We start from the raw sequence: 14,968 nt of genomic DNA, 5'->3' as shown, positions 1-14,968 counted from the left end.
AATGCGAAGAGAAAACTCTCTGGAAAAGACGCTGATGCTGGGAAAGATTGAAGGCAAAAGGAGAAGGGGACGGCAGAGGATGAGATAGCTAGATAGCATCACCGATGCAATGAATATGAATTTGAGCACACTCCGGGCGAGAGCAGAGGACAGGAAGGCCTGGCGTGCTATGGTCCATGGGGTCACGAAGAGTCGGACACGACTTAATGACTGAACAACAACAACCTGTAGGACAGATATGGACCTATGTGTACTCACCTCTTGATTTCTAAATTGTCATGGTAAAACAAAAACAAAAAAAGTAGATAGAGATTAAGGTGTACGTTGAGAAGGTTTTACCTTTCAAGGCACCCCAAAAATAATTTTATATAAATAATAGAGTAAGGGCGCAATCCTATGGCCGATAGTCAGCGGCTAGACAGCCATAGGATAGGTTGATTCCCAGGAACCAACCTCCACCCCCTCCCGCGCTGCCTTGTAGGGAGCGTGGAACAGCCCCACACTCCACATTCGGAAGAGGAGAGCGGAGAGGTGAAAACAGGGCTTCCCTTGAGGCGTGCCGGGGCAGGGTGGGTGGAAGTGCCATTCTCACGCTTCCTACGTGTTGGCTGGCGTCCGCCCCCTGGTCTGCCTTCCTGCAGCTAGACAGCCAAAATCAGCTCTCTAGCCGTGAATGCAGGGCAGCTGACGTGCGGAGGGGATGATCCCCTCCGTGCTGTTCCTGTCCTGCACTGGATAGGTGGCTGCCTCCAAGTTTGGAGGCAGCCACCTATCCCAATAGGATTGCGCCCTAAGGTATCAATATTTGCTATAGAAAAAATGGCAGAAAGCGAAGAGGATCTAAAGAGCCTCTTGTTGAGGGTGAAAGAGGAGAGTGCAAAAGCTGGTTTGAAACTCAACATTAAAAAAACGAAGATCATGGCATCTGGCCCCAGCACTTCCTGGCATATGGAAGGGGAAGAAATGGAAGCAGTGACAGATTTTATTTTCTTGGGCTCCAAGATCACCGCAGACGGTGACTGTAGCCATGAAATTAAAAGATGCTTGCTCCTTGGGAGGAAAGCTATGGCACACCTAGACAGCATAGTAAGAAGCAGAGACATCACCTTGCTGACAAAGGTCCATCTAATCAAAGCTATGGTTTTCCCAGTAGCAACGTATGGCTGCGAGAGCTGGACTATAAGGAAGGCTGAGCGCCCAAGAATTGATGCTTTCGAACTGTGGTGCTGGAGGAGACTCTTACAAGTCCCTTGGACTGCAAGGAGGTCAAATAATCCTACAAGAAATCAACCCTGAGTGCTCATTGGAAGGACAGATACTGAAGCTGAAGCTCAAATATTTTGGCCACCTAATGCAAAGAGAAAACTCCCTGGAAAAGACCCTGATGCTGGGAAAGATTGAAGGCAAAAGGAGAAGGGGACAACAGAGGATGAGATAGCTAGATAGCATCACCGATGCAATGAATATGAATTTGAGCACACTCTGGGAGAGAGCAGAGGACAGGAAGGCCTGGCGTGCTATGGTCCATGGGGTCACGAAGAGATGGACACGACTTAACGACCGAACAACAACAACAACAACAAAGCCAGTATCAATTGTTTATATTATTATATTATATATTTATTATATTATTATAGCAATGAAGGACTTCCAGTAACAATATTTAAGCAGGGGCCGCGGTGGCTTAGTGGTTAAGACGCTGAACTGCAGACTGGAAGGTCGGCAGGTCAGCAGTTCAAGACCCGAGTGCTGCGTGACGGAGTGAGCTTCCGTCTTCAGTCCCAGCTCCTGCCAACCTAGCAGTTCGAAAGCAAGAAATTGCAAGTAGATAAATAGGTACCCCTTCGGCGGGAAAGGTAACAGCGTTCCGTGCACCTCGGTGTTCAGTCATGCCAGCCACATGACCACGGAAGCGTCTTCGGACAGCGCTGGCTCTTCGGCTTAGAAACGGGGATGAGCACCGCACCCTAGAGATCTTTCCCAGCATCAGGGTCTTTTCCAGGGAGTTTTCTCTTCACATTAGGTGGCCAAAATATTTGAGCTTCAGCTTCAGTATCTGTCCTTCCAATGAGCAGTCAGGGTTGATTTCCTTTAGGATTATTTGACCTCCTTGCAGTCCAAGGGACTTGTAAGAGTCTCCTCCAGCACCACAGTTTGAAAGCATCAATTCTTTGGCGCTCGGCCTTCCTTATAGTCCAGCTCTCGCAGCCATACGTTGCTACTGGGAAACGTATGGCTGCGAGAGCTGGACTATAAGGAAGGCCGAGCGCCGAAGAATTGATGCTTTCGAACTGTGGTGCTGGAGAAGACTCTTACGAGTCCCTTGGACTGCAAGGAGGTCAAATAATCCTAAAGGAAATCAACCCTGACTGCTCATTGGAAGGACAGATACTGAAGCTGAAGCTCAAATATTCTGGCCACCTAATGCGAAGAGAAAACTCCCTGGAAAAGACCCTGATGCTGGGAAAGATTGAAGGCAAAAGGAGAAGGGGACAGCAGAGGATGTGATGGCTAGACAGCATCACCGATGCAATGAATATGAATTTGAGCACACTCTGGGAGAGAGCGGAGGACAGGAAGGCCTGGCGTGCTATGGTCCATGGGGTCACGAAGAGTTGGACACGACTTAACGACCGAACAACAACAACAACAAAGCCAATATCAATTGTTTATTATATTATATTATATATTTATTATATTATTATAGCAATGAAGGACTTCCAGTAACAATATTTAGATACTGTTAATATCTGCATATCACAATATTTGTGATGATTTATATTACACATTTCTAGCCCAGTTTTCCACTTGTGTGATGAAGGAAGCTAGCAGAGGAATCAAAGAAAACCGCTAAACTGCCTTGTGATACTAAAATATAATCCAAGGATACTAAATTGCAAAGCATCTAATTAATAACATTATGAAAGTTAACAAAAAAAGCAAAGGTGTTGCACATAAGAACATTTCCAAAATCTATGCTGCTGTAATACTTTTATTATGACAACCAAAAGATCACCGCCTCCGAAAATGATCACAAAACAAAGCACACACACAAATTTTAAAGATACACAAAAAATACATTGGTTGGCCTATGAAAGTTATATAACTGTAAACTCCTATAGCAGCTTGTAGACTGCTACAGGCAGGTCTTCTTGGAAAAACCAGTATCACAGTATTGGGGCCACAACTGAGAAGGCTCTGCTTCACCACTTCTCAGCTCCCCAGCCAACCTTACAAACAGTGGGGATTCATACTCATGTCTACGCGCACACACAGAGCATGTCACATTACAAATGAAAAATCACTTGTATGTTGCGCCATACCAAGGGTTAAATTGATAAACTTACCTCTCCACAATGCCCTTTTGCCAATTCCTCTAGCCTGGATTTTAACAGGTTAATGTTTTCATTTGACAAGCCCTTTGCATTTTTAAGCTCAATTTCTGGAACGCTATAGGGAAGAAACAAATCACAAGAGAGGAGACTTGAGATTTACAAATGCTTACTTAAGTTATATAATAGCATTGTACACCTCACGGTACATCATCCATATAAAGAATCCTACTTTGAAAGTGTATATTTTTTATTTATTTTAAGGACTTCCAGGCCACCTTTTAGGGCAGGGGTGGGAAACATGCGGATCTCGCCACCCCCAAAATTTACCTAAATTCAGTTAAAAATATTTTTAAAAGGCATCCGTAGTGGATACTGATCACCCAAGGGGTCAAAATTAGCTTGTTTGCTAACAATTTTTACCCTTTGGGTGCTCTGTAGCTGCTACTGATGTCTTTTTTTCCTTCCGGGACCACTGTTTGTGTGTGCATGTGTGTGGCCCAGGGAATGAAAATGGCCCCCAGACCTCCCAAAGTTGTCCACCTCTGTTTTAGAGCAAAACTCTCTCAAGTCCGCTTATGTAAGAAGGATAAAACATAATTCCAATAAAATAAAATTAAAATATTTCAAAAGCTCCTACCCTCTCATATTACAGCTAACAAGAATTATCACAGCTTATTACAATTTTAATAAGTTCATCATAATTAACATATGCTTATTCATGGGAATAAACAGGTTTTCAGAGATCATTTAAAAGCCAGCACTGAAGGGTGAAACAGATGTCCCTTGGGAAGGAGTTCTGCGGATATGTGGTATTGCTGAAAGGATCCTGTCTCTAGTGCCCGCCAGTCTTATAGGACTTAAAGGTAGGGCATCTGAAGCCAATCTCAAGACTCAGGCAGATCATTTATGGCTGGGCATGTCCATATCATATACGTGTGGGCACCTGACCCCAGCAAGCATCCAGTTGGCTGAATCATGCACCAGTTGAAGTTTCTGAAACATCTTTAAAGGCAGCCGCAATAGACTGCATTGCAGTAGTCTGGTCTGGATGTTGCTAATGCATGAGAAACTGAGGCTAAGGCTGTGTTTCCATCAGCGATTTACTCCAACCTGGCTGCGGAGTGAGGTCTCTGTGTTTCCATGACGTTGTGGCCATTCAGCACCAGCCCCGCACTGCATCGTGGAAAAATTGCTTCTCCTGAGACTGGTTATAGTCTGATTTTTCCAGCTTACTTCTGCTCCATTACTGACATGTTTCCACAACCGCACTGGGTTTGGTGTCATAGTCCTGCCCAGGGGGCACATAGCCCAGCCTCTGTGTGTGTGTCACTCGTGGCATCAGTGACCCAACCCTTTCCCTCCCTGTTTTCTGGAAGTTTAATTGCCATTTTGGAGCAGGATGCCGAGGGACCAACTTTGAAAACATAATTGAGAATAAGCACTGCCTTCTCAAGATTAGTTTGCAGCTGGCATACCAGCCTAAGCTGGTAAAAAGCAATCTTAGGCACTGATACCACCTGCACTTCCACAGAGGGTGCTGAGTCCAGGAGAACCCGCAAGTTGTTCAGGGAATTTTTCTTCAGGGAAAATGCAATCATACCTAAGACTGTCTGCAACCCTCCATCCAGAGCGAATGATTTCCTTACCTACAGTACCTCTGACTTATCTGGATTAAGCTTCAGATTGTTCACCCTTATCCAAGGATCACTATTTTTCAACAGAAATTGCAGGCAACAGTTTTGGGGGTGGGTTGGGGGGCAGATCTGGATCAGGCCCAGAAACGGAAGGGAGGGGAAGGGTTAAAACACTCTGCGCTAGGGTCCTGATCAGGCCCCCTGCACCTACTCTAGAGTAAAAATGAAGAAAAAACAGACAGCTGCTAGCTACATCTTTCAAATAATTTCCACTTTGGCCCCAAGTCCCAGCTGAAAAGATGATATTGGAAGCTCTGTAAGCTTTGCACCATATTTATATTCTGTTTGTCACAAGGGACTGCTGTAATCTCAACATGTCCTCTGCTACCTTGACTTGGAGCCTGCAGTGCTCATCATTACTTCAGTTATCCCATGTTCTCAGAGACATTCTTTGAATAGATTTACACAGATAAAAACTACTTCTGTATCTAATTTCAGTATTTATAACAGGTAAGAACATATTCAGTTTAAGTGACAACAAAAACTAGGCAGGTGTGATATTTTTCTTATTTAGGAAAGTACAGTATATATTTGTTATTTACTCACATATCAGGGTAGGTTTGGGGACACTTGACCCACAAGTCAACTTTAGCATAGACTTCATGGTCACCAATTAAGCCCTGAGGTCGCAAAACTAGATTGATTTCTGGAGACTGTTGTACCTGAAGCATTAAACAACAACAACCAGGGAGTTAATAGGGGAAGCCTGGGATACCAACAAAGCCTTCATGGGTTTCCCATCTGCCCCCCAGCATACATAATAGATAACTAATCTCTTCTGTTGCTGTTCACACTGAGGGCAATGGCATTAAAACAGCCCTTTTTCCAAGAGAGGTGGATGGATGCATCTGACCTTTCGTCAATGCAAAATATGGCTCCTTCAAAAAAATAGCTGCCAAACAAGCATCTATGAACAATTAGAGAACATCCCAAGGTTCAGAGCAAGTCATTAAAGGTTTTCAGAAACATTACTTTATTTTTTTGTAATACTGCTTGATATAACAAAATCTCTACACAGTTTACATGCTAAAATATTTAAAATCATTATCAAAATAATTAATAAACAATTATAGACACAACAAAAATAAATAAAACAATTTAAAAACAATAGAAAAGACCACATTAAAGTGGTTTGCAGTAAAGGCCATGTCAAAAAGTGTCCTCCCTCTAAAGGAAATCTGTACTTGAATCCGCCAAACTGGGACTTGCTAGCAGTTTGATATCGGACATAGTTTCAGACACAAAATAGATATCCTCAGCTTCAATGAAAATCTAGCACAAGGCAGTAAACACAAACATACCCACAGTTGGACAGAGAAAAGGGATGACTTCGGAAGTTCTGAAGAAGTGATAACAGAGGGGGAAGAGTAAAATAGGTGCATGACCTCTTGATATGGGGACAGAATGTGAGAGGTGGCTTCCCTATAAGTGGATTTTCTTAGAAGGAAAATACCCCCACACTGGTAGATTGAACAGCTTTCCTGAGAACAGAGCTAGTAATGAGTAAGTCCCACAGGTTGCCATGTTGAGACAGATTTACCCTTGAGGGCACTTGACCTATGACTGTAGTGTGAGCCTGAGAAAGATGACTTCTTTGTGCAAGAGTGACAGATATTCACACAGAGTGGTTGTGTGTGTGTAAAACAAGATGCTATGCATGTTAGTATGAAAAATTACAAGCCATTATATGAAACTGTTACCATATATACAATTATTTATCACTAAAAAACAACAAAAAAGCATTCTAAATTGGCTCTTCCCTTTTTGGATCTCTGCAATTTCTCTCCATAGTCCTTCCTACCACACACCATGATCATCTGGAATTTCGGTGATTTTGCTCAACACGGTTTCCTTCTAGTATAGAGATTTGAATCTAGAGTGGTCAAATAAAAATGATATCTGTAATCCAGCCTTCCCCAACCTGGTGCCCTCCAGATGTTTTGCACCACACATCCCAGAATTCCTGACCATTGGTCATGCTGGTTGGAGTTGATGCGAGTCGAAATACAAAACATCTGGAGGGCATCAGGTTGGGGAAGGCTGCTGTAATCTCTTAGCTGGAATTAGGAATCAAGCTTGAACCTAAAAATGCTATGGACATGCTATCAAAGAGCAACAGCCCTTCATTGGCTTAAAGGACAGAAACAGAAAATTCATTTATAGAGACTTGAAGGTGATATGATTGAGCCATCATTGCCTATAGTACATATTCCTTTCTTTTGCCCCATTATTATCTCCAGTCTAACAAGTTTTTGAAGAAGTACTAAAACCTACAAAACCTGTTTGGTCAGAGATGACATGTGGACAGAACAAACAAAAATACACATGACAATCAACGGTGGCTTATCATACCACTTTTAACTCTGAAAAACTGTTCTCTCCAGCCATGGTAATGTAGAGAACAGGGCTTGGATTCAGAGGCTTTCAGATTATTAATGGGCAAGTTTACCCACCATATGAAGGCTGTTAAAGATCATGCAAAACCTAAAACATTTTCTGCAATGTGGTAGCCATTTTTGTGGTGTGTTGATCATACAACCCAGACCCAAGCTCCTCCAGATCATTATAAGATTTTGTTAAGCTACTAACAGAAAATAAGAGAGGAAAAGAGCTTGAAGGTTTTGCAATTCTGTACTCTGTGCCTCCAAACTATCCTATGGCCCCCCAAGACTCCGTCTAGGAGCCATAGGATTGCTCTCCCAGTGGGTTTAATTAATGTGATCTCATCAAATATAGGTTTTAAACATAGGTGGGGCTGACAACAAACAAAGCTCTTGAAGGGTGCTGTGGTACATCTGTAGCACTTGTGTAGTATCTTCAGCTTTCATGTGCCAAGTCTGATTAAAGAAAGAAAAGAAACAAACCGCCTTTCTTCCTAGTCTGTACCCAAAGCTCACTGTCTCAAACTGCAATTTCTTCTGCCACCTAAAATTGCCCACATTCTTTAGGTGACTCAAGAAAAAACCTTCAACTGAGATTTGAAATAAATTTATTTAAGCAATAAATCATTTGAAAGCCAGGCAGTTAATTTTTTTAAAAAGAACTGACTGATAGTTTTCTTTAAGTTTAGGTGTCAAATTATTCTTTCTTAAGCCATTTCTTTTCCAGGAAGGGGCAAGTTAAGTCTGGTTATAATATTCAAGAATGAGGTTATCACACAGAAGTATAGCAGTTGGCTCTTGGAGGCAGAAGGATTTTTCTTTATAGGATGCAACATAATTTCCTGACATATACATGCAGAAGTAGTTTACTAACTTGGAGTTACTGCTCTGTCTCCACTTGAACATATATCCTTTAGTTGTCAATTTCATTTGGCTAACTATTCAGGTATATGGACTGCTTATATTAATGCATATATTTAAGATATGAATGCTGAATTTCTGTTAATGTTATTATGAATTGATGCTGACTTTTTGTTAATTTTTTTGTTATAGTTTTCGATTAAAAATAAAAACATAAAAGAAAAAAAAAGAAAATGCAAAACCCAACAGCAATAAACAACAACAAAAACCTTGCAATTTGCATTCAAGGGAAATCATGAGCAGATTATGTTAAACAGCACAAGTAAAAGGAAACTGTATCAAGTGTCACACATGAATGTCTTGGGATAGCAGCATAGTCTTTTGGGGAAAGTAGCATGAATAATAACTCTGCTAATTACGCTTAATGTGACAGCATGCAAGATAAGTTACTGGTGTTAATTTTTAGCACACCCAAGATGCTTCACAGTTTAGCGGCAGCACTTGGGAGGAGCAATGGGAGAAGCAATGAAGGACAATTCCCTTTGATACTTATTATCTCACTTGCTCACTTTGGGAGAAAGCAAATTATGTCTAGTAATAACCAGACACCTGTGTATCTCAAACTAAACTCAGGAGGGAAAAGAAAAAGCAACAAGCTAGATAATGCACACTAGAAACATTTAATTTAAATTACTATTGTATAATCAATTCTGCAAGACAAGTGGCCTTAACAATAATTCTAGTGTGTGGTGGAGGGAGCAATCCTTTGGCCACTAGACAGCAGCTAGACAGCCATAGGATATCTGGTTTTCCAGGAACTGACATCCCCCCACTTCTGCGCTGCCTTGGAGGCAGCATGGAACAGCCCCATCCTCCACGCTCGCAAGAGGAGCTTGGAATGGCCGAAAAGGGCATTCCAGGGGGTGTTCTGGGGGCAGAAATGCCTGTACGACATATCCAATGTGTCGTACAGCAGCCTCCTCCCCCACTCAGCCCTCTCATGACTAGACAGCTGCAATTGGCTGTCTAGCCAAAAATCCAGGGCAGGAGAAACATGGAGGGAACAATCCCCTCCATGCTTCTCCTGCCCTGCTTCGGATAGGCGGTCGCCTCCAAGTTTGGAAGCAGCCGCCTATCTGAATAGGACTGAATATTACTCGAAGTCAACATGGATTTGTCAAAAACAAGTCCTGCCAGACAAATCTGATCTCATTTTTTGATCAGGTCACCTCCCTTGTGGACTGAGGGAATGCTATGGACATAATACACCTCGACTTCAGCAAAGGTTTCGACAAAGTGCCCCATGATATCCTGATGAGCAAACTAGCTCAAAGTGGGCTAGATGAAACAACGATCCGGTGGATCCACAGTTGGCTACAGAATCAGACTCAAAGAGTGCTTATCAATGGGACCTTCTCAGAGAGGTAACGAGTGGGGTACCGCAGGGCTCAGTCCTCGGCCCAGTGCTCTTCAACATTTGTATTAATGACTTGGAGGAGGAGGTGCAGGGAATGCTGATCAAATTTGCAGATGACACCAAATTGGGCGGGATAGCTAATACTTTCGAAGACAGAAACAAAATTCAAAGTGATCTGGATAGACTGGAGCGCTGGGCAGAAAACAACAGAATGACATTTAATAGGGATAAATGCCAAGTTCTGCACCTAGGAAAAAGAAACCAAAGGCACAGTTACAAGATGGGGGATACGTGGCTCAACCACACTACAAGCAAGAAGGATCTTGGAATTGTTCTCGATCACAAGCTGAATATGAGCCAACAATGGGATGTGGCTGCAAAAAAGGCCAATGCTCTTTTGGGCTGCATTCATAGAAGCATAGCTTCCAAATCCCGGGAAGTACTAGTTCCCCTCTACTCAGCACTGGTTAGGCCTCATCTGGAGTACTGTGTCCAGTTCTGGGCACCACACTTGAAGAAGGATGCAGACAAACTGCAGAGGGTTCAGAGGAGGGCAACAAAGATGATCAGGGGACTGGAAACAAAGCCCTATGAAGAGAGACTGAAAGAACTGGGCATGTTTAGCCTTGAGAAGAGAAGACTGAGGGGAGATATGATAGCACTCTTCAAGTACTTGAAAGGTTGTCACAGAGAAGAAGGCCAGGATCTCTTCTTGCTCATCCCAGAGTGCAGGACACGGAATAATGGGCTCAAGTTACAGGAAGCCAGATTCCAGCTGATCAGGAAAAACTTCCTGACTGTAAGAGCAATATGACAATGGAACCGATTACCTGGGGAGGTGGTGGGCTCTCCCACACTGGAGGCCTTCAAGACGAGGCTGGACAGCCATTTGTCAGGGACGCTCTGACTTGGATTCCTGCACTGAGCAGGGGGTTGGACTCGATGGCCTTGTAGGCCCCTTCCAACCCTACTATTCTATGATTCTACTATTCTATGATTCTATGACTATGCTCTAAGTTTCTCTAGGCTCAGCCATGTGCAATGCAAAATCTAGAAGTTAATTAACACCACAAAAGTTAATTGATACAATACAAAAGTTACAAACATGGTGCAGGTTTCCATACATTTAAAGTTTCAATTGCTATATTAATAGAAAAGTTTTGTGAAGATGACTCTTGTGTTTCTTGAGTTTGCTAGAGAGGCCTCATATTCCTAGTCTTCTATAGCATTTAAACTTTTACTATAGTAACAGTACCTACTAATGGTATAATTTCTGGAATAGGTAGGTTCCAAAATCTTTTGTGTAGGCCTAGACTCTAGGCTCAGAGTATCGCAAATTGTGATCTACCAAGCTGAAAGTAACCCTAAATTATAGTCAGCCAGGAATTCAATTAATTTCCTGTTTTTGCTATCTGCCTGGTAAAGCAAATAGGCTTTCTAGGTGTCTGACAGTCTGCCTAAACTGCAATAGATGCTTGGTGGAGTGCATGAAGCTTGGTAGATCATAAATTGTGCAAGTTTGTGATAATCTGACTTTTGAGAGGAATCTCCAAGTTTTTGCTGAGTTTGTCAGCCAGTTAAGATTTGTGGCTGCCAGAGCACAATTCACATTCCATCCCTCCTGCAAACTGGGTGAAGAGTGGGTTCTTGTCTCTGGTATCTCAGTTTGAGTTGGGGAATGGTTCATCTCTGCAGGTATCCTTGAGCTTTGGAGGCAGGTGGAAAGTATCTAGAACTATTGGTGCTTTCAAGAGTATCTCACCTCAATAAGGAGAACAACTCCCCCTTCCAAATGGTGTGCTTGCCACATCAAAAGATATGGTAATTATTGGCGACCTGGTGAATGCAGTTCCCTGGACCTCTGCCCTTAATGTTCCATCAACACTTCTTTGCCTCTCCCTGACAAAGTGTCCATGCACACAGCCGGGAGAGTAAGCAAGCCTTCAGCTTAACATGTTATAGCAATGAAGAAATGTGGGAAAGAAACATATATTCCTAGGGATCCACAAAAATTTATGCTACAGCAATGAAGATGAAAATCTGGGAAAGAAACATATTCCAAGGGATCCACAGAAATCTATGCTACAGCAGTGAAGAGGAAGAAAATGTGGGAAAGAAACATATTCCTAGGGATCAACAGAAATCTAGAGCAGAGGAATTATGTTCTAGAAATTCTTCAATTCTCTTCTAGGGAGCCAGTCCTGAAGTCAGAAATCATTTCCTCTCCCGTAGGTTTTCTATATATTCTTTATTGTTTACAATATTTATACGCCATAACTTCATCAAATGATCCCAAGGAGGTTTACAACAATAATAAAAGGAACAACAGTCACCAAACCCAAGCCACAAGACAACTATACAATATCAAAAAGTCCTGTTATATGGCACATAGAACTGAAGATTCAGTTAACTTGAAATAATTGCCACCTCCTACATAACTGTTAGGTTGAGTTTCATGTAAAAAGGACTGGCCCATACATGCCACTTGAAATTCTCCATGCTGTGAACTGTTTACATACAACAGTCTGTCTGCCACACGGATGTCTAGGCACTGCCATGAAGTTTGCTTCCGCCCAGCTGCAAGATATGCCCCATGGTTTGCAGCAGGCAGAGAATGCCACAGGACTGACACAGATCCGTGGGGTGAGCTGCTACTACAAACAAAACAAGTTTTGCCAAGTGCCTGCGTGCTTGACACGGGTGACTGCAACTCCAAGCAGCTTCCCGGGTTGTCTGCTTTGCACGCAGCAGCGGAAAACGGATTTTAAGTTTCCCACCGCAGGAAAACCATGCATCGAAAAGTTAAGCGCAGACACTCTTCCAATTAGCCTGAATAGGAATGCAAAAGGCCTAGGTGGTTAAAGCCATGCGAAGATGGTAAATGATCGCCAGTGGACAACCGTAGAAAATAATAGGTAAAAATAAAGACCTAGGCAGGCAGGCAAGACGTAAAGTTTAGTCTCAGAGGAGGAAACCCCAAGACCAAACTGGGAAAACCCCGCAGGGAGCTCCCTGAAACCCGTTATCGCCACGAGAGACCGGAGCGGAACAGCCTCTTTCGCGTTACCTTCCAGGGCTGGCCGAGGCGCAAGTCTCGGAAGTCCCGCCCGTAGATGGATTCCAGCACTTGCAGCTCGTTCTCCTGGCGCAGCTGGTAGCTCTCGGGCTGCTCCGGGGACGCCTCGGGAGCCTCGGCCCGCGGCTGGCAGACCCCGCTCACTCGGGCCATGTCAGCTCCGAGAAAGAAAAAGCCAGAGGACGGTAGGCGAGCGCCCCGGCGCCAGGCCCCTGCCCGCCTAGCCTGCCGTTCACCGTTGAACCGCGGTGGGCGGCACCGAGCAACTCTTCCGTCCTGCTTGCAGGCCCGCCAAATGCCGGTGCTGCCCCTGGCGACGGCGGGAGGAGAAGGAACCCGGCGAAGGCGCTGCTTTGCAAGGGCCTTTCGTTGTCTCACACGCCCCTCCCGTGCTTTTACTGCTAGGCAAAGCAGGCCCCGCGCGCTTTCTTTGCAACCTTTCTTCTGGTTCGTTTACACACCCACACGCATAACCATCTAAGGGCCCGATCCTATGCATGTTTAGAAAGAAAAAAGTCCTACAACTCCCACCATGCCCCAGCCAGCATGGCTGGCTGGGGCATGCTGGGAGTTTTTTCTGTCTAAATATAAACTAGAGGTGTGCATAAATTGTTGTTGTTGTTCAGTCGTTCAGTCGTGTCCGACTCTTCGTGACCCCATGGACCATAGCACGCCAGGCCTTCCTGTCCTGCGCTCTCTCCCGGAGCGTGCTCAAGTTCATATTCATTGCATCCGTGATGCTATCTAGCCATCTCATCCTCTGCCGTCCCCTTCTCCTTTTGCCTTCAGTCTTTCCCAGCATCAGGGTCTTTTCCAGAGAGTTTTCTCTTCGCATTAGGTGGCCAAAATATTGGAGCTTCAGCTTCATTATCTGTCCTTCCAATGAGCACTCAGGGTTGATTTCCTTTAGGATTGACTGATTTGACCTCCTTGCAGTCCAGGGGACTCGTAAGAGTCTTCTCCAGCACCACAGTTCGAAAGCATCAATTCTTCGGCGCTCAGCCTTCCTTATAGTCCAGCTCTCACAGCCATACATTACTACTGGGAAAACCATAGCTTTGATTAGACGGACCTTTGTCGGCAAGGTGATGTCTCTGCTTCTTACTATGCTGTCTAGGTTGGCCATAGCTTTCCTCCCAAGGAGCAAGCGTCTTTTAATTTCATGGCTACAGTCACCGTCTGCGGTGATCTTGGAGCCCAAGAAAGTAAAATCTGTCACTGCTTCCATTTCTTCCCCTTCTATATGCCAGGAAGTGATGGGGGCAGATGCCATGATCTTCGTTTTTTTAATGTTGAGTTTCAAACCAGCTTTTGCACTCTCCTCTTTCACCCTCAACAAGAGGCTCTTGAGATCCTCTTCGCTTTCTGCCATTAGGGTGGTATCGTCTGCATATCGGAGGTTGTTGATAATTCTCCCAGCAATCTTAATTCCGACCTCTGATTCATCCAACCCGGCATTTCTCATGATGTACTCTGCATATAAGTTAAATAAGCAGGGCGACAATATGCAGCCTTGTCGTACTCCTTTCCCAATTTTGAACCAATTGGTTGTTCCATGTGTGGTTCTTACTGTTGCTTCTTGACCCTCGTACAGGTTTCTCAGGAGACAGGTAAGGTGGTCTGGTACTCCCATCACTTTAAGAATTTGCCAGAGTTTGTTGTGATCCACACAATCAAAGGCTTTAGCGTAGTCAATGAAGCAGAAATAGACGTTTTTCTGGAATTCTCTTGCTTTCTCCATGATGCAGCGAATGTTGGCGATTTGATCTCGAGTTCCTCTGCCTCTTCTAAACCCAGCTTGTACTTCCGGTAGTTCTCGGTTCGCATACTGCTGAAGCCTAGCTTGTAGGATTTTGAGCATCACCTTGCTGGCATGTGAAATGAGCGCAATGGTGCGGTAGTTTGAACACTCTTTGGCGTTGCCCTTCTTTGGAATTGGAATGTAAACTGACCTTTTCCAGTCTTGTGGCCACTGTTGAGTGTTCCAGATTTGTTGGCATATTGAATGCAGCACTTTAACAGCATCATCTTTTAGGATTTTAAATAGCTCGGCTGGAATACTGTCATCTCCGCTAGCTTTGTTGTTACTAATGCTTCCTAAGGCCCACTTGACTTCAGTCTCTAGGATGTCCGGCTCAAGTTCAGTGACCGCACTATCATGGCTATCAGGGACATTCAGATCTTTCCTGTATAGTTCTTCTGTG

The 14,968-nt window shown here is 44.0% G+C and overlaps 1 protein-coding gene across 2 annotated transcripts in view; it reads right to left on the bottom strand.

Moving 5' to 3' along the window:
- The window catches only part of EIF2AK4 (eukaryotic translation initiation factor 2 alpha kinase 4), a 65,643-nt gene extending 52,634 nt beyond the window's left edge, over nt 1-13,009 (bottom strand). For both annotated transcript variants that reach the window (XM_084845059.1, XM_084845070.1), the window contains exons 1-3: nt 12,756-13,009; nt 5,576-5,691; nt 3,348-3,450 (exon numbers count right to left, since the gene is read on the bottom strand). In XM_084845059.1, the coding sequence (XP_084701185.1) occupies nt 3,348-3,450; nt 5,576-5,691; nt 12,756-12,917 (381 nt within the window). In that variant the 5' untranslated portion in view covers nt 12,918-13,009. The remainder of the gene's footprint in view (nt 1-3,347; nt 3,451-5,575; nt 5,692-12,755) is intronic.
- Between the last annotated feature and the right edge of the window lie 1,959 nt (nt 13,010-14,968).

The sequence above is a fragment of the Heloderma suspectum genome, chromosome 1 (assembly GCF_057233095.1).
Source record: "Heloderma suspectum isolate Gila_16-S chromosome 1, 16-S_ref, whole genome shotgun sequence".
Classification (NCBI taxonomy): domain Eukaryota; kingdom Metazoa; phylum Chordata; class Lepidosauria; order Squamata; family Helodermatidae; genus Heloderma; species Heloderma suspectum.
This window is presented reverse-complemented; position numbering and strand designations above follow the sequence as displayed.